Source organism: Danio rerio, chromosome 8 (assembly GCF_052040795.2).
Source record: "Danio rerio strain M-AB ecotype USA chromosome 8, GRCz13ab, whole genome shotgun sequence".
NCBI classification, from domain to species: Eukaryota; Metazoa; Chordata; class Actinopteri; order Cypriniformes; family Danionidae; genus Danio; species Danio rerio.
Genome location: NC_141028.1, coordinates 13,904,673 through 13,930,850, shown reverse-complemented (window position 1 = coordinate 13,930,850; position 26,178 = coordinate 13,904,673). Strand labels below are relative to the sequence as shown.

At 34.9% G+C, this 26,178-nt stretch overlaps 2 protein-coding genes across 10 annotated transcripts in view; one reads left to right on the top strand and one right to left on the bottom strand.

The window, feature by feature from the left end:
- The window catches only part of ntng2a (netrin g2a), a 121,350-nt gene extending 117,512 nt beyond the window's left edge, over nt 1-3,838 (bottom strand). For 4 of the 5 annotated variants that reach the window (XM_087263495.1, NM_001442239.1, NM_001442237.1 and 1 more), the window contains 2 exon segments: nt 3,325-3,838; nt 1,628-2,219 (listed from right to left, as the gene is read on the bottom strand). Coding sequence is in view for 4 of the 5 variants with exons in the window: in NM_001442239.1 (NP_001429168.1) it covers nt 1,628-1,864 (237 nt within the window). In the remaining variant the exon portion in view is untranslated. 5 annotated transcript variants of the gene reach the window in all.
- The window catches only part of med27 (mediator complex subunit 27), a 129,619-nt gene that overhangs the window by 22,403 nt on the left and 81,038 nt on the right, over nt 1-26,178 (top strand). For 2 of the 5 annotated variants that reach the window (XM_087262957.1, XM_087262958.1), the window contains exons 1-2: nt 6,963-7,189; nt 9,685-9,829. In XM_087262957.1, coding sequence (XP_087119083.1) covers nt 6,987-7,189; nt 9,685-9,829 — 348 coding nt within the window. In that variant the 5' untranslated portion in view covers nt 6,963-6,986. 5 annotated transcript variants of the gene reach the window in all.

Sequence of the window (26,178 nt, the reverse complement as noted above, 5' to 3'; positions counted from 1 at the left end):
TTGTACCCCAGATCTCAGATTCTTGCACTGTTGATGCTCTGTTGTTAGGAAGACCAAAAAGTTGCCTCAGCCTTCCTACAGCCCTTGTCATTGTCAAAATGATTGAGAGGGCCAATCAGATTGAGGTAGATGGTGTTTACAGTTCATAAACCAGAGCAAAACATTTCAAACATCAGTTTAACATGAAAGACAAGCGAAGTTTAAAGCAGCAAAACACTGAGCGCGTTTCATGTATTTCTTTAAGGAACACTCCTAAACAGTTTTCCCTTTTTTGAATCCATTCAGCCGATTTGCAGGTCAGACAGGAACCCATTTAACTTAAAAATGCAGTAGGTGATTGTCTTCAGAAACATTTTTTGTTGTGCTGGTTGTAAGTCTCTTCACATTCCAGTAGTAATGGTTAAAGTACATGATCTAAATGTATTTATATTTTTATATTCTGGGTAAGGCTTTAAACAAAAAAATTTTTCATCCAATTAAATATTGTCAGCAACCAACACCACAGAGAACCTAAAAAGTACACTTTCAAATTTGAGTTTACAAAACAAAAGCACCTCTTTTTGGAGGCGTTTATTATAACACAGACAACATATAAAATTATTTAAATCACTTTCAACAGTGTTTTATGAAATTTCAAAGGTTTTTTTTTTTAAATGATACCACAATTTTGCAATTACACCTCTGCATATGGATTTTGGGAAGCTTTTGAATACGAGTAGGTAAAATTCAACTCCAAAATAGCACTTGACTTTAAGAGGTTAAGGTGCGTCCGCTCGTGTTTCAGGAGGTGTGGCTTTTGGACGGCAAGGAGAGGGACTCTGTTTCAAAGATATTTTGCTAACCAGTTAGCATTGTGGCAGATCCCCTACTGCACCTTTAACTTAGCATACATCATTGATTTTAGTTAGACCATTAGCATCACACTCAAAAATGACCAAAAGGTTTAGATAATTTTCCTATTTAAAGCTTGCCTCTTTTGTTGTTACACTGTGTACTACTATTAAGAAATGTAAAGAATGCTATTTTCTAGGCTGATATGGCTAGAAACTATATTTTGATTCTGGCGTAATAATCAAGGAACTTTTCTGCACTACCATGGCTACAGCAGTAGCAATGTTATTATGGAGCACCTGAATATATTGCACTGCATAATATCATTGCAGCCAAGCTACAGCAGCTGAATTGCAAAGTTTATTCCTTTAAATATGATGTAAAAAACATTTGCAGTTTTTAAAATAAGAGTCCTTTAAAATATTATTAGCAATTAGTTAAGGGTCCATTTAGAATAGGACCTAAAATATTGTTTTTAACAAATTGTTCAAGATGTTTCTATGACTAGATTATAAACTTAATTGGTTAAAAAAAAAAGTTTTTAAAGATGTCACAGAGTGTGACGTCATATTACATCTGTTGCAGTGTCTAGAACTCTTGTGTGTTCAAACTGTTGTCTGACCATGACTTCAAAAGCTGTGGAACCTTCCAGAAATTTCCCCAAATTGCATCAAGCTCTGGCTACCACAAATAAACATGATTGGAAGCTATATTTGCATGGAAACACAAGCTGTTCCAGTAGAACAGATGTAACTGACAAAGCGGCGGAGCCAAAAGCGATGGGGTCCAGACTCACCAGAGTGCAGTATCTCTCCGGTGGGTTTCCACATGTGATATCGGGAGGCTCCACTCTAATCTGCATGTACTCCTTCATGGACATGGGTTTGGGCTGGCAAGCGTAATATTCCCATGTCGGTCCATCGTCTGTGCTGACCAGCGACTTACAGATATCGTACTGGCCAAGAGTCAGAATAATGCACTGTAAAAGCAGGAGCGCCTGTGAGAGCATGGCACTGGATGGGTCCATGGGCATGAGAGAAAGGCAAGGGGCGCCACAGCTTTTAGGAGTGTCAGCATGGAAGTTTTTTAGATGGCAAAATTTCCGAAATCCACCAGTTTCTTCCAAAAGGGCAACGTCTCCGTGGAAAAACCTGCGTGTGATTTTGTAAAATGTGTCTTGCGCTGAGGCGAAATTTTCAGATCTGTTGGGACATCTTCCGTATTCAAAGCTCAATTTAGGGCTTCCAGCTGAAGTCCGGGGGGCGAATGTCACTTCAGCTCAGAGACATTAAGTGCATTTAGTGGTTTATGTGCAGTCAGAAGATGCCTGGAGTCCAGTCTAATGTTCATGCGTGATGAGATGAGCTCTTTCATTTCTGATGGTTTGCCTAGGAAAGGGAGAAATACTGAAGTAAGCTATATGTAGCCCATGTTACATCTATTAAAAGAGCTGTAAAGTTACCTAACATACAGTTCAAATCGATTTCATTATCATTTGTGGAGGAAATTAATATTTGACATGTTTTAAAGGGGATATTGTTTTTATAAATTCATGTAGCAGTCTCAGATTTTAATAATTAGGTTGATGGTTTAGCATGGTATGATGTAAAGACAGTAATTTTATTCAATTCTGAAATTAGCACTATATGTGTTCTAGTAAATAAATAAATAAAATGCAGAGTTGCCTAAAATACTGTAGAAACTAGGTATTTGCATTATAGTTTAAGGACTTAATAAATTTAACAGGGCAAGGTGCATATATTACTGGTGAAATGAGTGTTTATAACATCGTTACCTTATTCAGCATTCACTTTGGTTTATTGACATTAGGCTATATGATTTAATGGTGTATTCAGTAGTAGGATCTTTAAACACTCACCGATATGACTAAAATAAATCGTCACTGTTATAAAATTCTGGCAACCATATATATATTATTATTATTTAATACCGTAGCAGAACTTTAAAAGCTTTCTTCGAGAATCTGCCACTTTCTCTCCTTTATGCAGTAGATAAAAAAACTTTTACACTTGGACTTTGCGGTGGGAATCTTTCTTTTTTTAAATAATTTAACCGCGTAAGTAGGTCATCTGAATGGTACAAGCTGCAAAAGAAATTGTGAGACTACGAAATAATGGCGAAATTCAATTGTGACGTATAAGAAACGCGCGCAAATACTCAACATATTTCATTTTACGTCTATTTAAAAATAAAATATCAACGAAAATAAACAAGCGAATCAATAAATAACTAATAAATGTATTGAATTATTACCAAGTTGATCAGAGAAGTTTATTCAAAATCCATTTTCGCACAAAATTGGGTAAATTTAATAGGCAACTAATCCAAAGTTTCTTGAATTCGTAAAAGAGCATCATCTGAGACGCTCTCCACAATTTGAGCTTTCACAAAAAGCGTCCATTCGGCGTCTTCAATCCCCAAACAACATCTATTTTTAAGAGTTAAATAGCTCTCACACTCGAGTGAACTTACCCTGACTCCAGAGATCAGCACCTTGGCAGTTCCCAGATGAATTTCTCGTGTATGAACTCTCTCTCAGTCAGTTCCCTGCCATATCACTGGAGATGGATGAGAAACACATGCACACGTTACTCCTCTCCGTGGATCACAGCAAACGCTTTCCCCTTCGTGCTTTCTTCGGCTGCCACGTACTTTATTGGAAAGCATTCTAGATGGACGCCCTACATCCAGACTGCTCCGAAAAACGTGCATTTAAAGTTTCGCTTCCCGTCCCCTTGCCTTCTTTGATGTCTCTGTCCTGTGCGCTTCAAGGACAGACTTCAGAGTAAAACACCTCCCATTCCCATCCAGTCTTATTCCGTCCGCGCTCCTGCTCCATTCACTCCGCCGTATCTGTTTGCGCACACTTACGCGCAGCTATAGCTGACTTTCATTTGTCTTTTGCGAAGCTCGGTCATAACACTTTTGGCCACGGCAAATCGGCTGTCCTGTCTTGTCTAACTAGTGTGGAAGCAGAAGTTTATCTACGGGCGCGAGGAGCACAACCGTCCCAGCAGCAGATGAGGCAGTCCGTCCCGCTTAAAGAGACAGATCAGAGGCTCAGGATTCCCAGACTCCTCACAGCGCGATTTAGACTTAATAAGTCATGCAGTTAGCTACCACAGAATCGGTTTAGCGGTGTTACTGTAGTAAACCTGTGTGGTAACTTGTATAAACGGATACATGAAATGAAAGATTCTGAAAGCTTCATGATTTGTTTCCACATAAAAAATACTAGTAGTCATTCATTCAATCGTTCATTTTCTTTTTGGCTTAGTCCTTTCATTAATCCGGGGTCGCCACAGCGGAATGAACCGCCAACTTATCCAGCATATGTTTTACGCAGTGGATGCCTTACCAGCTGCAACCCATCTCTGGGGAAAATACTAGTAGTCATTTATAGTAAACACTACAGTGTTTTTTATTTTATTTTAACTACATTTAAAAATGATGTTTGCTGCTTGTTCAAACTATTTATTTTAAATGAGTTGGAACAACCCAATTCTTGAGTTTTTTTGGCAGAATAACTTAATTGTTTTATGTTCAGAGCACTTAATTTTACAAAAACGATTAAGTTAATTCATTCAATTTATGTTGGGGCAACATGAAGGAATTGGGTGACAATATGTGTTGTGGCAACAGGAATTGAGTTAACTCTTGACTTTTAGTCTTTACAAATTAAAGCAGATTGAACATAAAACAATTAAACTGTCCCTCCAAAAAAACTCAAGAATTGTGTTGTTTCAACTCATTTTAAATAAGTAGTTTGAACAAGCAGCAAACGTCATTTTTTAAGTGTACACGGTAAGAAATGCTGGGTTCCACACAATTCCTTCACGTTGCCCCAACACAAATCAATTAATTTAACGTAATTGTTTTTACAAATTTAAGTGGATTGAACATAAAACAATTAACAATTAAGTCCCAAAAAAACCTTAAGAATTGTGTTGGTTCAACCCACATTAAATAAGTAGCTTGAACAAGCAGCAGAATATCTATATTTTTTGATTAGGTAGGCTCCAGTAAGGCACTTCAATGAATATTTTGTGGTAATTGTAAAGTTAACAAAACAACAACAGTATATAAACAATTGACTTAATATACTGTACAGGGATTTTGCAGATTTTTTCAAATCCAATTTATACCTTTTAAGACCATTTTTAGACCATTATGAATGAAATTTTAAACGTATACAGGGCTAAACACTACAATTTTTTTCTAATGGGCCGGTTACTTCTGGAAATATTTTTTGTATTAATGGAAGATCATGTAAAAGGATGTGTTGCTTTAGTTTTCTTTCCCTGGCTTGGGAATTTAATTTGGAGAATTTGATGTCTAACAGCTGTTGTGAATTGTTTTTCTTTGCAATGAAAAAAAAAAGTTTTTAGAATGGATTATTGGTGATTGGGTGTTTGCTTGATAGGGAAGCTTTAATTGGACATATGAAAATTAAGACCTGTTTAAAATGATTTAAGACCTTCAACCCAATATTTCAGTGAATTTAAGATTTTTAAGGCCTAAAATTTTGTTCTTTAAGTTTAAGACTTTTTAAGACCCTGCGGGTGCAGCGCGGGGACGCAGTAGGTAGTTCTGTCTACTCACAGCAAAAAGGTCGCTGGTTCGAGCCTGGCAGTTCTGTGTGGAGTTTATAAATTTATCAGTTCATTGTAGTTATAAAATATGCTGTAGAATTCATTAACAAGAATTGTAAATGCTTTAATATATACATTGTAATACACTTTGGTCCAAAACCACTATAGCATTACTATAAGTTGGAATTTGTCATGTCGAGCCAAAATAAACTAAATAAGCTGGGTGCCATTTTATTTTATTCTTAATGCATGGTCTGTGAAAGAGGTGTTTAGTGAAAGAGGTGTTCAGTTGGAAGTACATCAACATACTGAAATAAAAGTTTCAGCAACTACAGTTCACACAGATTTTAACAGTGACTTTAAAATATATTTTAAAAACCTTTTAAAAAGAACTAAAGACTTAAAAAAATAGGAATTATTGATTGATTGATTGATTGATCGATTGTTTGATTGATTAATTGATTGAATAATTGATTGATTAAACATGGATAGGCACTAATGCACTTTCTTGGTATATAGCTTGAAAAATACAAAGTGCAGTAAATGGTAAACATTGCTTTATTATTATTAGAATTATTGTAATGCATTAAAATAGACAACAATTATGTTAACAATTTCGTTTTTCAGGTAAAATAGCTGTTAGTGAAATACTGCAAAAGCATCGAATTTACAAATGGAGATGTCCGTCTTCTGTTGGGAAAATAAAGGCTTTTTATTTTAGCCAATTTCTGTATGTTTTGAAATGTCATGTTTAAGTACTGAAACGAAAAAAAAAAAAAAAACTAAACAAAAAATCATCACCAAACTTAATAAGCAGGCCTAAATAACAGAGAAAAAAAAGTCAGGATAGGTATCAGGGTTCCAACAAGTAACATTATTGCAAATTTAACCTACCAGTAAATAACAAAGTCCCTTATGTCTGATGGAGCTGTCCATGGTAGTAGCCCATGACAGTGGTTTCAAACTCAATTCGACGCCACAGCTCTGCAGATTTTAGCTACAACCACCTGCAACTTACACCTGCTTAAACGTCTCTAGTACTCTTGAACACCTTGATTAGTTGGATCAGCTGTGTTTAATTAGGGTTGGAGCAAAACTGTGCAGAGCTGTAGCCCTCCAGGAATCGAGTTTAAGACCCCTGCTACATGACAATAAAAGCAATACACAATAAAATCGCACCAACATATTTACCTGTATATTGTAAACAGAAGCAACAGACAGAATCCATTTAGTATTTGCGTACATGCTGACGTACTAGTTTAGATTAAAACATATTTCCACGTTTGAATTCCTGAGATTGCTTAAAAGTAGTTGTTTTTTATACATAACTTGTTCATTTTCTTGTTATCAACATGGTTGTATTAATTAAACCATGTTTCAAATAAATATTTTCCTTGCGGTTTACTCTTGGTACTCATAACGACAGTTACAAAAAATATCTGCACAGATTTTCTCGTCGCATCCCGTTAGAAACTACAAATCCCATCATTCCTACAGCGCAAGTGACGTCATTCGAGCGCCAGTGTTCGAGCAGAAGCAGCCATGGCGGATGTTATGAATGTTGGAGTGAATTTGGAAGCGTTTTCTCAAGCGATAAACGCCATCCAGGCTCTTCGGTCGAGCGTCACAAGAGTTTTCGACTTTCTTAAGGATGGGATGAAGAATAAGGAGACCCTTGAAAGCCGGGAGAAAGTCTTTATAACTGAGTTTCAAGAGAATCTGCAGTCAGTGAATCGCGATTTAAAGTGAGTCTGTTGTATGAGATTTAAATAATCCTGTGAAATTTTATAACTAACGTTGTAACTATAGTTATTGCCAACAGCCAGTGTTGTTGGAAATAAGTCACTTGTTATACATATGTGTTAAATTACTCGAAAATACCAAAATTGTGTTCGTGAAAGCAATTACAATGGGGTGCGTTTTCGAAAACCATGGTTAGCCAACTAAGGTCGCAAGTTGTGTCGTTACAAACCTAGTTTGTTGATTTGGTGTTTCCCAAATCTGTCGTTCCAACGAACATTCGCAAACTGCGTCGCAAACTCCTATGCTTACAACTAACGTTACACCTCTGGAGTTGTAGTTTTAAACATAGTTCCTAGCTGTGTTCTATTCCCTGTTATCCCCCCTATGCCCTATTCATTTAGAACATTCTAACATTCAAACTTGGATTTAAAAAAAAAAAGCTCATGACAAAAGCTATAGGTGACCTATTATTTAAAAGCACAGTAAATACATTGTGTTTTATGCAAGTAAATTAGTCGTTTAGGACATTTACTATAAAGTGGGAGCTAAAAATAATATTATCAAAATATTGAAATCTTAAAGTAGGCTTGCACAATATATCGTTTCAGAATCAATATCGCAATTTGCACATCTGCAACAGTCACTTCGCAAAGATATGCTATGTTGAGTCTGGATTATAGTGGACAAGGAGCTACAGAATGGTATTTAATCACTGTATTTATACATTTATAAGGAATTTATTTAAAAAAAAAAGTTTTTCATACTTTGAATTTTTGTCTTTGTATCTAGTCCAAACATCTACGTGTCAAAGTGAAAACAAGATTACTTTACTTACCCCACCATAGAAAGACTTAATTTTGCCCTATTTCATCTGACTTTTAAAACGAACCAACATTTTATTTGATTTAGAAATGAGACAAAGAAAAGTAAGAAAAGCATTTTTGCGTTGTGATTTTTTTCAATGTATGGACCGGAATGCTATGCAAAACCATCAAATAGAGCCATAAAGCTGTATAAGCTGGCTAGCCAGGGGTGCGTTTTCAAAAAGCATCATTACCCAACTAAGGTCGCAAGTTTCGTCGTTACAAACAGAATTTGTTCATTTGATGTTTCCCAAATCCATCGTTCCAACGAACATTCGCAAACTGCGTCGCAAACTTCTATGTTTGCAACTACACCTCTAGAGTTGTAGTTAGAAACATAGTTCCTGGCTGTGTTCTATTCCCAGTTATCCCCCCTATGCCCTATTCATTTAGAACATTCTAACATTTAAACTTGGAATTACAAAAAAAAACATTAAAGTCATAACTCTTGTTGGTGTAATTTGCTTTCAAAGTATTTTTACAGTTCAGTTTTAGCGATTTTCATGTTTACAATTCCGCTCCCTTCTCAGTGCATTTTAAAAACATTGAAGTCATTTGTAACACAGCCATGGCTCATGACAAAAGCTATAGGTGACCTATTATTTAAAAGTGGAATTTGTTATTTTTGCAAAGCTTGTGAAAAGAAAAACATAGCATACGTTAATGCTTTTAATTTATAGTTGGTTACTTATTACGTATCTGTACTGTATATGACATGGGTCTGTTGGTTAAAACATTTCTGCCGTGGTTTGCTAAAACATTTCTGCCATTTTTTGCATGTCAAAATGTAAAAGTAGACTTTTCAAAAAATAAACAAACAATATCCTACTTAATAATCATCATCATCATTATTGATGTTAATAAATAATAATAAATAATAAATATTAAATTTAATTTCTTAATAAATACTCTAATCATTTATATGATTTATATATGATATTAGAATACGTGTTAGCTTTTGTAAGTGATTTTAAGTTTTAGACTAGATTGTAAATGTTCTCAATGATATTTGTAAAGGAAACACAGGCCCTTTATGTGCCCTTTACATCTATTTCAATTAATATGGTAAGTGCATGTTTTTACCAAAACTAATATTGGATTTTTTTATTTTATTTATTTATTTTTTGTTTGTGTAAAACAGTATAATTTGCACAGATATTATGGGGTTCTTTTCTAAAGAAGTTGTTACCATCCTGTTTAGAGCATCATTATGGACGTTTTACGTTATAACTAAAGTGGTTCAAACAATGGATCTGCAAAAGAGAAACTAGTTTTGGGAAACACTCGTCACTACAACAGTCTTTTCCCAAACAATGCATCGTACTATGATAGTTCAGCCGCAAGTTACGTCGTTGTTTAGGAAACGCACTCCTGAATGACAAAAATTCTGAAAGTAAAAATGTTTCATATTTTAAGTAACATGCAACTGTTTTTTTATCAATATAAGGTATACTGGTTTAAAATATAGATTAAATAAGATTTAAATTGTAGTATGTCTGCAATGTTCTATGTTGCTTTAAAAGTCTGCTTAAAAAGATGCTTATAATGTACACTAAATCACATTAAGTGTGACATTGTTTTTATTGTATAATGTCAGAGTATTCCCTAAACCAGCATGCCTCTTGTTTCTGCAGTGAGTTGGAGCGTCTCAGCACTTTGGTTGGCAGGCCGTCAGAGAGTCACCCCTTACACAACAGTGGACTGCTCAGTTTAGACCCTGTGCAGGACAAAACCCCTCTGTACAGCCAGCTGCTCCAGGCCTACAAATGGTCCAATAAAGTAAGTTTTTGGCATTTTCTTCATTCTCCTTGAATCATTGTCTGCAACATGAAAAGGCGAATATATTTAGTTCAGGGTTCCCACAGTCTTTGAATCTTATGTGAAAAAGTCTTTTCCAAGTCTATAATACACACATGCCTACTTTTGATGTAAGCTCAAAAAATTTCATTTGTTTTAAAATGTTATTTATTCCTATGATTTTTAAAGTACTCAATACTTACTAGGTTTTATTGTCACACAATCCTTTAGAACGCCGGTGGACCACCCCAACTAAACATTTTATGGTTAAAATTGTGATTTGCATTTTTTGTAAATAATTATTTTTCATTGTGTGATTTGTGTTTTTTAAATAAGTATTGGGTACACCTGAGGCCTGTACCATAAAACCATAAAAAATTCAGTATTGTTTTGAGAAACAACATGTACTCATTTTCCATATTAATTGAAATGTATGTAAAAGGCACATATAGAGCCTGTTTCCTTTATTATTAATATTATTGAAAACATTACATATTCTGTTCTAAAACAGTTGGATATTGTTTATTGAATTTTTTTTGAAAAGTCTACTTTTACAATATGAGACATTCAAATTACTGCAATAACATATAATTAAAAAAATTACGTAAGCTATGATTTTATGATTTTTCACAAGCTTTGCAGACGTAGCATAAATTCCGCTTTTAAATAATAGGTCACCTATAGCTTTGTCATGAGCCACGGCTGTGTTCAGAATGACATCAATGTTTTCAAAGTGCACTACAAAGGGAGTGCAATTATAAACATGAAGAAACTGAAAAACTGAACTATAAAAATACTTTGAAAGCAAATTACTCCATCAAGAGTAATGACTTTAATGCTTTAAAAAAAAAACTCTTTCAAGTGTAAATGTTAAAATGTTCTAAATGAATAGGGCATGGGGGGATAACTGGGAATAGAACACAGCCAGGAACTATGTTTCTAACTACAGCTCCAGTGGTGTAGTTGCAAGCATTCAAGTTTGCAACGCAGTTTGCGAGTGTTGGTTGGTTAACGATGGACATGGGAAGCACTAAATCAACAAACTATGACAGAACTTGCGACCTTAGTTGGGTAATGATGCTTTTCGGAAACGCACCCCTGGCTAGCCAGCTAATACAGCTTTATGGTACAGGCTCCAGGTTTGTTGTTCTTGTTGACAAAACAATTTGGCAATGTGGCAGTGCATGTTAATGAATATAATTAATTTAATAAATATTTAGTTTACATATCAGCATTAAGCAAAATCGTCAATATAACCATTTTAAAAATAAAATTTTAAATTGAGACTTTTTTTTTAAATCACTTGCTCGTCATCTGATGGTTAACTATCGCTGTAGCCACTGAGATAGTAGCCTGCTTTTCTCTTTTATATGTCTGGTGATTGGTTGTACTGTGTTGATGGATGAGATGTCTGTGTATTTATGTTCAAAAATTTAATATTGCGAAGTCTTTTTTTTTCTGCAATAAATATTGTGATATAAATACAGTTTCACAAGATAGTTGAATAGCTCTATTTGATGGTTTTGTACAGATTTCCGGTCCATAAATTGAAAAAAATAACCATGTAAAAATGATTTTTTTACTTTTCTTTGTCTCATTTCTAAATCAAATAAAACTTGTAGTACAAAAAAAAACTTAGATCAAGTAAAAATGTTGGTTTGTTTCAAAAGTCAGACGAAATAGGGCAAAATTAAGAGTCTTTCTATTGCGGGGTAAGTAAAGTAATCTCGTTTTCACTTTAACGCGTAGATGTTTGGACTAGATACAAAGACAAAAATTCAAAGTATGAAAAACTTTTTTCTTTTGAATAAATTCCTTATAAATGTATGAATACAGTGATTAAATACCATTCTGTAGCTCCTTGTCCACTATAATCCAGACTCAACATTGCATGTCTTTGCGATGTGACTGTTGCAAATGTACAAATTGCGATATCGATGCTGAACCGATATATTGTGCAGGCCTACTTTAAAATGTTATTATTATGATATTATTTTTAGCTCCCACTTTATAGTAAATGTCCTTAACGACTAATTTACCTGCATAAAATACAATATATTTATTGTGTTTATAATGTTTTGCAGAACACTTCTGGTGCTGTTGAGGTGGTAAACGGGCAGGTTTAGGGACAGGTTTGGTGGTATGGGTATGTTTAAGGGTGGGTTAAGATGTAAGGATGGCTAACAGTGTAATTGCAAAAATTAATTACAGATGTAGTTATTGATGTAATTAACTACATTTTCTGTGTAAATCTGCTAGGTGCTCAGTTAATATGCAGAGAGAGCCTATTATTATAAAATAAATCAAACTTTAAATCATTTCAAAGGTCTGTGAATTGGCATTAAGTATTTTAGGTGTTGGTCAAAACCTGTCTTTTTGGCTCATGCCTTAAGCTAATCGCATCAAACTGAATGGTCATGAATGGAAGGCTTTTACACCATCAACACTCTGAGATGGATCTTGAATATCATCTTGCGTCTAATCATCCTATAATACTATAATCAAGAGGAAGCAGATCTTCAGTTTGATGGTCTAATTCACAGGGCATCAATGAGACCCATTACAGCTTGTAGTTCTGATTTGCTTAATGCAACGCGAGAAGATCCCAATGCAAAAACGCAAGTCCGTCCACCTAATTTGACAGCAAATAGTGTCGCTCTGCTTCTTGCCCAGTAAATCTTCTTTTGTTCTTGAAAAGGCTGTAAAATTCTGCTCTCTTTGGATCAAGGTCCTGGAGCGAATCCTCTCAATAGAACGCGCACCACGTCTTGCCAGAAGAGCACACACTTGAGATTCAATAGATGTGGGTGTTCGCACAGCAGAACCAACATTTGCTCAATATCCATTACGGCTGAGTGCTTTGACTTCTTTTGATCTTGAGTAGGTCTTCTGTCCTAAGTGTTATTGAACAAGATTTGCTATTCTTACAGTAAATGCAATTTCACAGGATGCCTGCGCTCTGTTCTTCACTTCTTTGATGCTTTGCCCCTTAGGTGATGCAGGTAGCTTTATGATAGATCCGGATTTGAGTGGGAAACATATTTTTTTGTTTGTTTCTGTGTGTGTGTTTTTTTTTTTTTTAGGGAACGCGGTTTGATTCTTGATGTTTGGTTGTTTAACTAATAGTTTATTAAAGGGTGAGGATTATTCGGCAGACTGGTCACCTTCGAGCTTGAGATGGTGAATGTGTCGCATGCTTTTTTTTTCGTGAGGTGAAAGTTCTCAATCAATAGCAGCTACTCAACAGTTGCTCTCTAAACACTGTGTGTATAATAGTAGGTGCACGCAGGTCTTCTTTCTCAAACTAAATCAAATCTTTTCATGGATAACAGAAAAGCTTGCAAAACATCACTTGTGGGTGAAATCGTTCAAATAAATTAAACTTTTTATTTATTTATTTTTTGGTCAGACTTGCTGGAATTGAATTGTTTTTGAAATGTTTCATATCTTTTATTGCCTGGCAGTGCTTTTATTGACATTTTTTTTCATTCCTTTTCCACAGTATAGAGCAGAGATGGCTAAACTAGGTCCCGGCAAAGTTGGCCTGTGGAAACCTTTGATTTTGCCCACCATCCAGTCTGAGAAGAGACTGATGAGAGGGTTTTGGGTGAATGCATTGAACTTAGATCCTTATTTATAATTTTACATAGCTTTTTTTGATTGTTTTATTGCTGAGCTACAAAAAAGCAAATTAAAATGTTTGCTTTAAATGTTGTAAATTAATCAGATTTTTTTTAAAATACTGTCAATCTATAAACAGAGAACAATGCCGAAGACATCAGCGAGACATCAAATCTAGGCAAAAACAGGTGCAGCTTGACTCATGTATTCAGCATTGAACTCCATTCTGCTATAAATGGGTTTGTTTTTGTTTATACGGTTATAAAATCATCATTAAAAATACTGCATTAGTTAATATAAAGCAATTATTAATTGTTATTTTTAAATATTATTAATGAACCCATGGCAACATTAATCTAATACAGTTTGGTATATTTAACTTCGGCCCACAGCCCTCAATCAGGTTTGCTCATTGGTCCTTCATAAGAAAAAGTTTGGGCACCTCTGGCGTAGAGGTTTCTGTCACAGTCATGACTTTGTTACTTTGATAACTTTTTAAATAATTTATTTTGTGACATGTTTGTTTAAAGTTATTAAAATGAATGAACAATGTGCTTTTAGAGATATAATCCGAGGCAAGTTTTACAAGGAATGTGCAATGGGTTATAGTCCAAATGTACTACAAAATTAAATCATAAACAATAATAGCAAATAGGTTAAGGTTAACTAAGTATTAACCAAATAAATAAATAAATAAATAAATAAATACAATAATTTTTAAGGGCAAAATAACAGTAAAGAAATTATAGTAATCCTTAAAAATAAAGACATAAGAAAACACATCAATAGATAGATGAAAGCAAGGGAAAAAAAAGAAGAAAAAAGGGAAACATCCTACTGTGTATACAAGTACTAATATTGGTGACTATAATATATTTTTCAGACCATGGCACAATCCTGTAGTATAGACATGTAATTACAAAAAACATTAGAAAAAAAAAACGATAACAAAAATTAAACAACAAAAGAAAAATATTTTACTTTTAGGAATGCGTTTTATGATCACACCATATTAATTGTCATTGTTTATTTATTTGGAATTAAAGTGGGTGTGACCTAAAAAAACAAAAATTTTCCAAATGTTTTGAAAAAAAAAATCACAGTACTATATAAACATTCTGTACATTATGGAGTTCAAAACGTTGTTGCTCTAAAAAAGGCTTGTATTGAGGGCTGGCTACCAAGATGATAGGAAATGGAATGTTCTACTCTGATTTGATAGGGAGAATAAGTCCCTCCTCTACCTTCTGCTTCACTGCCTTTACAGCTTTATTATGCAAAATTGTTAGCCAGTCACAGCAGTTTACATTCTGCCCTTTCAAGCAGTGTGTTCTGATGAGGGTCAAAAACAGCACTGAAAATAGTCAAATTGCTTGTAAATTTTGATGTTTTTTGATGTAAAAATATTATTATCATTATCAGTAGACCTTAGAGAACAGTACAAAATTATAATTTAGTACAAAATTAGAAACTGAGGTAGTTCATGACACTTTTAGTTGTAATTAAACTAATTTAACACCCCTAAAGTTATTATATTTTAAAGGGATTGTACACTTTGATATGAAAATGTACTCGCTTTCAAACTATCCAAGTGTGTGATCTGATTTTTGTTTATTTTTTCTCCCTTTTTCACATTTAGTAGACCCTTGAAGGACAAGTAGAGCAAGTGGTTTTCTTTTGATAGTCTTGGCACAATTGAACATGTACCCATTAATATTGCAGTTAACAACTAAAATTATATTTTAAATTTGTTACATTGTTGACAATATAATAAAGTTAAATAAAAAGCGTACGTTTTTACTTTATTTTTTACATCAGTTACAATTAGTTTACCTTCATGTACTAAAATAATTAAAACTGGATGAAAAATAAAGAGTAATAATTGAGATTTGTATTAAATTAATAGACATTCAAATGAGCCAAATTACGAAAACTAGTACACAATCAACTGTAGAAAACATTCAAGAGTCTAATAAAACTGTAATAATTTCTCAGGAGATTTCGGTCAGTAATTCTGGATACATTCATAGCCTGAAAGCTGTAAATAATTTATGTATGTTTGGTTTTGTGGGCAACACGGTGGCTCAGTGGTTAGCACTGTCGCCTCACAGCAAAAAGGCCGCTGGCTCGAGTTCTGGCTGGGTCAGTTGGCGTTTCTGTGTGGAATTTGCATGTTGTCCCAGTGTTTTGGCTTGGGTTTCCTCCGGGTGCTCCGGTTTCCCCCACAAGTCCAAAGACATGCACTATAGGTGAATTGAATAGGCTAAACTGTCCGTAGTGTATATGTGTGAATAAGTGTGTATGGATGTTTCACAGTACTGGGTTGCAGCTGGAAGGGCATGTGCTGAGTAAAACATATGCTGGATGAGTTGGCAGTTCATTCCGCTGTGGCGACCCGTGATGAATAAAAGGACTAAGCCGAAGGAAAGTGAATGAATGAATGAATGAATATATATAAATACTTAGACGAATCTAATAAAACTAAAATATGTTGTTTTCCATTCAAATCTCTTCTGTTATTATACTATTATAGATTAAACGGGGATCAAATATTTCGCTCTGCAGTTCTTTTAAATGCAAAACATATATAATTTTAAAAAGGGTAAAAACGGGCTCAGCATTGCAGAAATCCACCGGTTATCAAAATATCTTCTTTTGTGTTCAACAGAAAAAAAACTTTTACATTTTTGCAACCACTTTAGGTTGAGTAAATGATGAGAGAATGTTCATTTTTGTGTGAACTATCCCTTTAAGATGGCAAATTTGTTCAACTTTACTTGAATATTTACTTTTAAGGTCAATCCAGGTTTCTGAAGAGCTTTCTTATATCTGTGTTGAGCTGATCTCATTAGTATGAGGTGGTTGATGAGGTTTCTCTGTCCTCTGGGTGATCGACCAGCTGTTTTCCCACACTCTACGGGTCGAGCGTTGCAGCAGGATTAGGTGTGTTCGGGCCGGACGGTGAACATGGGCGAGAGGCCAAAGCAAGCCTCTGCAGATGTATTGATGCTTCCACACTGTCTGGCCGGACACTGTAAACACGATCAATGGCAACGTTTCCGCCATGCAGATCACCTCAGGATTAATGCACTAGGTGCTTTTAGTCAGGCTGTTTTTGGCTATTGTCTCCCTACTTCAAGACGGTATATCAGTCTGGTGACCCATCTATCTGTGGTTGGAGCATGATGGAATTTAGGATAAGATAGTTTCAATTGTTTTGGAAAAATGTACTTAATTGTTTTACTTAGATTTAAACATTTCACAGATAAATACAAAGAAACAGCATGCAATATATTGAATTAAACATGACAATTTTTTTCTTTTAAATTAGATTCTTTTCATTTACATTCACAGCTTTAAACATTGTATAGTGATTTTTTTTAAACTTTGAGCCCTACAAAACTCCTTGCCACTGAATATTTCAAAGTAAATTTTTAAAAAACATTTTTATATCTTTGCACACTCTAGGACGTTTTTTTCTTCTAAATATAGGCCTAGATGTTCAAGTCATCTGTTGAAACTTGTTATATATTTTTTTATTTTGCTGAACATATCATATCACAATTTTTTTGGAAATCACCAAGCACCCCCCCCCCCCCCCCCCCGCCCCAACAGAACCACCCATCCAAGGCTGGGTGATCAGTCAAAATAATAAAGTTACTGTTATGCAAACCTTATCAAAGAAGCATCGTTCTGTGAAATTTCCTCCAAAACCCAGAAGGCGCTTTTGAGCGGAAACTCCAAATAGGATCTATAGCCAATCAGGACGCAGAACACAATGCCCTAATCAGGCCACAGAACACAATGCCCTGTAAACAAAAGCATGTCAAATTGCACTAAAGAATCCGCAAAACTGAGAGGCCATGAAAGGTGAGACACATTATGGCGGGGGGCCACTGTATATCTCAGAAGGATTTATTTAAAAGTGTGTTAGCAATATAAACCTTTTTAGTTGCTATTATTATTTGTGAAGTCGTAGTTCACTGAGAAGCAATTCATCATCACAGAACGATAATCTTGAATTCATAAGCAACCGATTAAATCAGTTTAAATTTTAAACACGATTTTGTGTAGCTTCTCATCATGTCTGTGTAGTAAATGCTGCTCCACACACATGCTGGGGGTTTACTAGAACTGGCTGTTCTGACTAAATATGCATTAAAATTGCCTTTGATTAATCACTCAGCCCTACAATATTCTATGTTTTATGGTTCTGCAATAATGTATGTTTAATGCTTCCATATCTTTCCCAAAGGCAGCCTTTAATAATATTGCTAACTGCGTTCGAGTATGTCAATTTTTTTCCACAGTCTGTTAAAGTTACTCCGGTTGAATCTGAGAGTGAATAGATGAACAGTTAATTAAAGGGAAGCGTGTGTCGCCACTGGCTAGTAGCTGTCACTTAGCATCCCGATGTCCTGATGCGTTTTGTCTCAGAAATCTTAAGGTCCGCTCATTCCTGAGGCTTTACTTTTTATTTTCTTCAAATGTGAAGCGTTTCATATTAGAGAACAGTAAGTTAAAAATAAACCAGTGCTCATAATAAGAAGCGGTAATAAATAACTTCTTAAAATAATGAAGTGGTACAATAACAATTTTTTTTATATCACATCAATCATCACTCACCATTACATTTTGTCTTGCAGTGTTGGGACAGTGACTACATTTTTTGAGTAACTTCGTTATGTCACTTTCCAATGCTAATTCCTTATGGTTTCTCGATTTTGGGAAAAATCATAATCACGATTATTTTGGTCATAATTGTAATCACGATTATTCCAAACGATTATTAGTTGAAGTCAAAATTATTAGCACTCCTGAGAATTTTTTTTAAAATAAATATTTCCCAAATGATGTTTAACAGAGCAAGGAATTTTAACAGTATTTTCTCTAATATTTTTCTTCTGGAGAAAGGCTTATTTGTTTTGTTTTGGCTAGAATAAATGCAAATTTAAATATTTTGAAACCTCTTTTAAGGTCAATATTATTAGCCCCTTTAGGCAATATATATATATTTGATTGTCTGCAGAAGAAACTACTGTTATATAATGACTTGCCTAATTACCCTAATTAAGCTTTTGAATCACACTTTGAATTTGAATGTTTGTATTTAAAAAAAATATCTACTAAAATATTATGAGCTGTCATCATAGCAAAGATAAAATGAATCGGTTATTAGAAATGAATGATTAAAACTAATATGTTCAGATATCTTCTTTCCATTAAACAGAATTTGGGGGGGAAAGGTTGCTAATATTCAGAAGGGCTAATAATTCTGACTTCAACTGCATATATTATTTTCCTCCCTTCAGAGGAAAGAGAAATAAATACAATAGAATAAAAATATGAAACAAACTGTGCTTTTTGCAACTTCACCGTAAGAAAAACACTTTAGCTACAAAAGTCTTCTGTCAAGAGCAAAGAGGCATTTTCTCGTTGTTTTATTAATCATGATAAAACAGGCGGCAGCTGTGCTCTGTCATTTTAATGGTTTCATTTTCATGTGTCTTTTGATTCTCAACTCGTTTGTTTATTACAAAATAAGGGTTATTGTGAATAATCACTAAACACCGCGTTTTAACACCGATTTGAACAATTAAAGCGCTCGCGTTATTGACTTTAGATGTGTGTGCTCTCTGCTCGTCACAATGTGCGAATGAGACCAAGTGCAGACCGCATCCTTCTGACTGTCTGCACGCCGCACATACATTAGCATGCAGTCTTTCGCGCTTTTAAGAGCAACAAGTGTGGAGAACTGGAAAGAGGAAGGTAAATAATGGAATAATCGTTTATCTCGATTAATGGTTTTTCATAATCGTTAGAAGCCATAATCGAAATCGAATTTTCGATTAATTGCACAGCCCTACCTTATGGCATTTCATGCAAAGGTTTGTGTTCATCATGGCAACATATTTAATTTTGGCTGGTGATATTGGATACAAGTTCTCAAGCAATGTCATTTACTAATGCCAAGTTCAGACTTCAAAAGAAGTTGTCACATCAGATGTTTTCAAACAGCTTGACTATCTGGGGTAGCATTTCGTTACATTTCATTTACAGAGAATTTCACACTACATGACTTTACAAAAGGACGACCCACACCTGTCCGATTCTCTCACTTACATCTCGGTCACTTGACCCACAAGCACCAAAATGAGAAAGAAACAGACGCCTTTGTAAAGTTTCTTTGCTAAGGGGAAAAGGCCCAGTGAAGGACCCGCGAACTGCCAAGGAATAGATCCGCAACCCACAACATCATTTGGAGGCACGTGTTGAGAATGACTGTTTAGTGGCAACCACTGCTGTATTTAACAGAAGAGCTTCTGCTTTTCCGGTACAATAGAGATGTCTGGGAGCACAGAGACATTTTAGCACCTGCTTATCGCTGTACCCGTGCACACTGAGCTGATATTTTGTCAGCCAAAAACCCTAGCTCCCTTAGTGCCAGAGCTGCCAGGAGCACATGCATTACGCCACAGAAATTTTAGACTCTCTAAACTCTGTTTGTGTTAACAGATTATATTTGTTTCAGATTTGGCAAGGTGAAAGTACACCCAGAGGTCTAGTTCTGTGATTCCACTTCATGGATATACCAGTCACATCCAACATTAGTTTTCCTTTCCTTAATTTAGATTATTTGAATTTAGAATTGCTCCTTGCCCCTAAAGAATAGGGTGTGTGCACATAGACTTTTAATTGTCAACTAGCCAGCCAAAGCGCTTCTGGTAAATTGTCGCGCCATTACAAAATTGCTATGTTTACCCTCTGCTGTCTTCACTGCCTGATTGATATACGATATAATGTGGGTATCAGCTTGGATAAAAATCACTGAATTAAATTGCATTTTCCCCACTATGTCTTTAAATTGAGGAAACTTTATTTTACTCTAACGCAAACTTGTTACAGTTGAGTTTTGCAAAAAATTTTGTTTTTCCTCTCAGCTTAAACCAGTCTGGTCATTCTCATCTGACCTTTCCATTTCATCTTTTTCAGAACATTCTCAAACCTAGAGATGACGTATCATAATATCATAATCTCAACAACCATGTCCATGCCTCATTTAAAGCCACTTAAATAACCTTTGTCCCCTATTTTGATTCTCCGTTTGCAGATCGTTTCTATGTATACTTAGTAAATTCTTTAATAAACAACAAATTAATCTGGATATAGCAAAAAAATCAAGGTCAAGTAAGTAGGATTTCTGAATTCCCCCATTTTATTAGATTACAAGTAACAATATGCAAATGTATTTCCCATTTAATGAAGCCAAAGCCTCGGGAAGGAGGAGACCTTGAGATTTCTGGAGCCAAACACATAAGGCAATAAGTGCGGTGAGTGACAGCTAGTAACCAAGGGCTAAATATGTTTCCCTTTAATTGTCTTTCGTATAACATGTGACCACGCATCACAAGTGTGTATATGTCTGTCATTGAAGAAAACAGAGTAAAACGAGAGACTGGCTTCGTTGACTTTCACAAGGTCACTTTGCCAACAGCGCACTGATATTCTTCTACTTACCGGCTTGCACAACTGGACAAACTAATGAGATCAAAAGATTAAGAAGCAGATATCAGCCCCATTTGTGTGAAATTTTTGAGGTTGTAATTTGCTTGTGTGTTATAGAAAATCTCTCTTCTTGGATGGAGATTTTATAATGAAGCAGTCCTTTTATTCAAGCAGATTGGATCTAATCTCAGAGAAATTCCACATTCGACTACATTCTTAAACCATGGAGGAAATCCAAATCATATTCATACAGTCGAGACAGCTCCGAGAGCACTGGGACTCCTGATAAGATCCGAGAACAGATGTATTTATTCTTTAATTTCTTTCCTGCTATATTATATACACTACGTTGGAATTGATAGGAATACAAATTACATTACTTCCTGCCAGTACCAGTGAAACTACTTGTGAAACTTTAATGATTGCGCATACCAATCTTGATGGCACGGGGAAAAGAAGTAATTGCATGCACCTTTATTTAAATAACATAATAACTAGTTAATATAAATCCAGTGAATAGTCCTTGTCAATCCTAACCTGCATGACTTTATTTTTTTGAACAAATTACATTACAAATTATTCTAAACTATGCCTCTAGGGTTTTTTTTATGCAATGAAAGTCAATCAGGCCCTATATATATATATATATATATATATATATATATATATATATATATATATATATATATATATATATATATATATATATACATATATATATATATATATATATATATATACATATATATATATATATATATATATATATATATATATATATATATATATATATATATATATATATATATATATACACACACACACACACACACACACACACACACACACACACACACACACACACACACACACACACACACACACACACACACATATCCCATGAAAGCATCAAACGAAAGACAGCTGACTGATTCAAGAGGGGTGTTCTGCACCTCTATGGGAAGGTGCGTCTTTCCCCATCCACACCACAAAGGACAGTATCTGTTTTCTTAATCAGAACAGAAAACTGGAACTTGCGACATGTGCATGCAAAGTGTAAACAAAGCAGCGTTCACCATTATCACAGCTATTGTCACTCAGCACGGAGGGATTCAATCTTGAAAATATGTCAGATTATGTAGTAGTCCATATCGTTTGCATGGAGAAGAAATGTGTTGAAATTACTGACATCCCTTTGTGTTTCTTTTAGACTTAAATTGTTCACTTGATTCGTCACTTCATTAAACTGACTGACAAAGCCCAGCTGCCGACCGTCGGTGTGGTGTGTCCCGGCCCTTAGACCAAAATCATCAGTCAATGCCTTGTGTCAGAGTTAATATTATAGATATTTACAGTATATAATCACAAAACCTACAGCTTTTTTCCCTTTTTTTTTTGCCCTCAAACTAATCAAAAGAATGCCATGAATGTTCCAGAGGCTCGTGGCTTTTCGCTTGGTACAGTGTCGCAAAACCGTGCAGCTGGTTAGGCGCTTTAATCATGCCTTGAACGAAGCTGTCAGAAGAAACAAATGGCAGGCCTCAAACCCGGAGCCCACAATAAGATCAGAGAGCAGCGGACTTGCCATCACAACATGTTTCAGCCCTGCAGTTAATGATGGAGCATGTGTCTGCCAATTGCTGTGCCAGGGAGGACTAATAGCCTGGTCAGTCTTAAAGATCAGCATGGCGCAAAGGGACGAAAAAGGGTGGAAAAGAATGAGAAACAACTAAGAGGGGCTGAAAAAAAAATGCAGCGACCTTTTGAAAATGCACTGCTCTGAGAAAAATGTTTGATGTGGTAACTTTAGCAAGCTACGATTTCTTATTAGTTCCAAGACAAGGGAGTGTAAAGTTGAAAGAACAGTGGTCTCCGCTCGCCTCGGCCTGCTAATTCCTCATTAAAAGAGCAAGGGACAAGCGAGAACCTTTGATATACGTTTTCTCATGGTGGTGGGGGTTGAATGTTTATTTAATTTGTTTGTTTAGGGGTCCGTGGGGATGATGTCTGTTTCGTGTATCGTGTAAAGTTTCTGATTGATGGTTAAATTAGATGAACTTTGATGATAATGGTGCTTCCTAGTAGGGGTTAACCTAATTGCTAATAATGCTTGCTTTTAGGTTTGTAACCTTTATGATGGAAATGTTGGAACATTTGCTCAATTTTAAGCATTTTAAAAATTCATATGAATACATTTGTGAATTATAAATTATATATTTTCGGGGCAGCATAGTGGTGCAGTGGGTAGCCTTGCCTCACAGCAAGAAAGTCGCTGGTTCAAGTCCTGGCTGGGCCAGTTAGCATTTCTGTGTGGAGTTTGCATGCTCTCCCATGTTTGCGTGGGTTTCCTCTGGGTGTTTCAGTTTCGCCCACAAGTTCATCAAGATATGCACTATAAGTGAATTGGGTAAGCTAAATTGTCTGTAGTGTATGTGTGTATGTCCTGGTCCTCCAGGTTGAGGGTTAAGAGTTGCGCTGATGACCTACCTAGTAAAAAAATTAGATGTTACAAAACACTAACATGGTTTGACTATATCAACATTGATATAAACGGCCCTGGAAGTAAGTAAACTATATATTTTTATCAGAACTATAGAAATTTACACACATACTTGTATAGTTATCTTTGTGGGGACTTCCCATAGGCACAATGATTTTTTTTACTTTACAGACTGTAAATTTGGTCCCGCTACCTCTAAACCTAACTTTCAGTGGAAACAATCTGCATTTTGAACATTTTCAAAGTACTTAATTCTGTGAGATTTACAGTGTAAAAAAAAATGCACCCACTATAAAAGAAATACAAGGAACACACAAAAGTTATTTAGTGAACGGAAACGTACAAAAAAACTGGCTAAAATTGAAAAAAAAATAAAAAATTCTGTTAGGTGAAATAAAAATAAAAGTGAAAGTAAAAAAACTACAACTAGAACTAACTGAAACTGTATTGTGTGCATACAAAACTAACTGAGACTAACTAAAATTATAGCAAAAACATCCTTCGTTTTCATCTTGTATATGTATTTAATGCATAAACCTTCTTTATGCCTTTTAGTAGTAAATCTATTTACTTCGCAATGCCAGTTTTACACCAGGTGTTTGTGCCATATGGCTCATCGGAGTCTGTAATCCTGATGCTATTGGTCAGATCAAGCCGGTCCTCCTTCAGTCAGTCCTCGCTGATGCTCCCGCAATAAAAACAACAGCTGGACATGACAGCAGCACGGTGACTCTTCACAATCTTCGCAATTCTTTTTTACTGGATCTTCTAAGTGAACCGGTTGAACTATTTCACCAAAGTGAACAGAAGTATTTGAAACGATTTGCATCTCCAGTAAGAACTTATCCACAAAGATTTACTTTTTGACATGCCTAATACCCCCTCTGATTCGAAATAAACAAATTTCCAGAGTTATTCAGTTATTAGAACAGTACACAGAGATCGGATTTAAGAATGGGTGTGCTAATAAAGCGCATGTGTGATTCAGTGAACCGAACACAAACAGTACATGACAGCCTGTTGTGAATAAATAAAAAATGAACAAAAACTGAAGATTTAAATGAGAGGATCTGGCTTATTTCATTACAGAATTGAAATAAGTGAATCATACTTTAGTTGGCTTGCAAAACATAATTCAGATCAAGCTTTTTAGATCATGATGATGTTTTAACTGACTGAAATTATGATTGCTGACTACATATTTTGATATGTTGATATGTTCCCATGTTACATGGGAAGATTGTCATGAAAGATCAGGTTCACGGAAAAGATTAGATCTGAACTTTCCATCACTACTGTGTATCTAACTCCAGAAGCAGCCTTTAACACATATTGATATACAAAAAATATGGTACTTAGGCCTGCTCTCTTGTGGGCTGTTGTATTTAAATTTGAGGATGGGTAGATGGTATAGTGTTCATGTGTTCTGAATACAGGTTTCAAAAATATATTATACAATATTCTGATGATTTTTTTTAATCTTCCACCTAACAAATAATCTATATATATATATATAAACTAATACTAAGACTGAAACTAATAAAAACTAAACTAAAATTAAGCAAGTTTAAAATATAAAAACTATAATAAAAACTAGTAATTATTAGGTTCAAACTGAGTTTAAAACAGTCAAAACGAAATAAAAAAATAATGTTTTATTACTAAAACTAATAAAAAATCCAAAACTATTATAACCTTGGTACATGCGTAAAACACGTAGTTATTTTGATGACCTGTATCTAATGTATTTAATTTTCTAAATGTTTTGCTTTTTTAAAATTAACTACATGCAGTATAATGTATTAAAGAATTAAAATAATTTAGGTTTTGTCTGTTGTTTTTGTTTTCATTGTTTTCTGTTGTTTTTGTTTCCATTAATCAGTGCAATAAATGTATCTGACAATTATCAATTAACAATTCTCTTAAAAATGCTTGGTGTATTAAGAAATGGTTCACCTAAAAATTTTAAATTTTTTATTTGTTGTTGTTTTTTTATCTTTATGCTGCTTTCATCAAATCAAAAAGGGACACAAAGTTAATGAACACAGTCCACAAGATCTCATTTCCAATTATAGTATCCTATTTAAGTGGACACATCTTTATCAAATTTTTACAAATAGAGTTTTGCTGTCAAACTTGATAAAGCATTTTGTGTTGCTTTTCTTTTGAATCTGAACATCTAAGTGGAAGATCATCAGTAAATAACATCTTAAAGTTTGATCATTTAAGAAATCATACTTCAGAATTCTTATCAGACTACTTTTATGGTAATTCCCTAAAACAAAACAAACAGCATATAGCAGAACTAATTTCATGTTTGGCTGAACAGTCCCTTTTAAAACTGTTTTGATATTGGCACGGCCCTCTCTCCTCCTTCAATCCCTGCATGTAGAAACTTGTTTAAATCCAAATGGGTTTCCTGCATGGAATATGTCTGATCTCATTTGCGTTACCCATAACCCTGATTTATGAGAGCCAGGCATAGAAAATACCCTAGACCTTGTGATCCCTGGCTGATATTTAAAAATTAATTAACCCCCTGACTGCAGTATCGCAGCTTCTTCCTCTCTCCACCCGTCAATCTCCTTCCCTCGTCCACCTTCCTTAGTTTTGAGGTGCCTGTTTTTCTAGCCCTCTTTGCATGGGGATTAATGTCTTAATTATCACATGTGACTAAATGTTTTCAATTAGACCATAGATTATG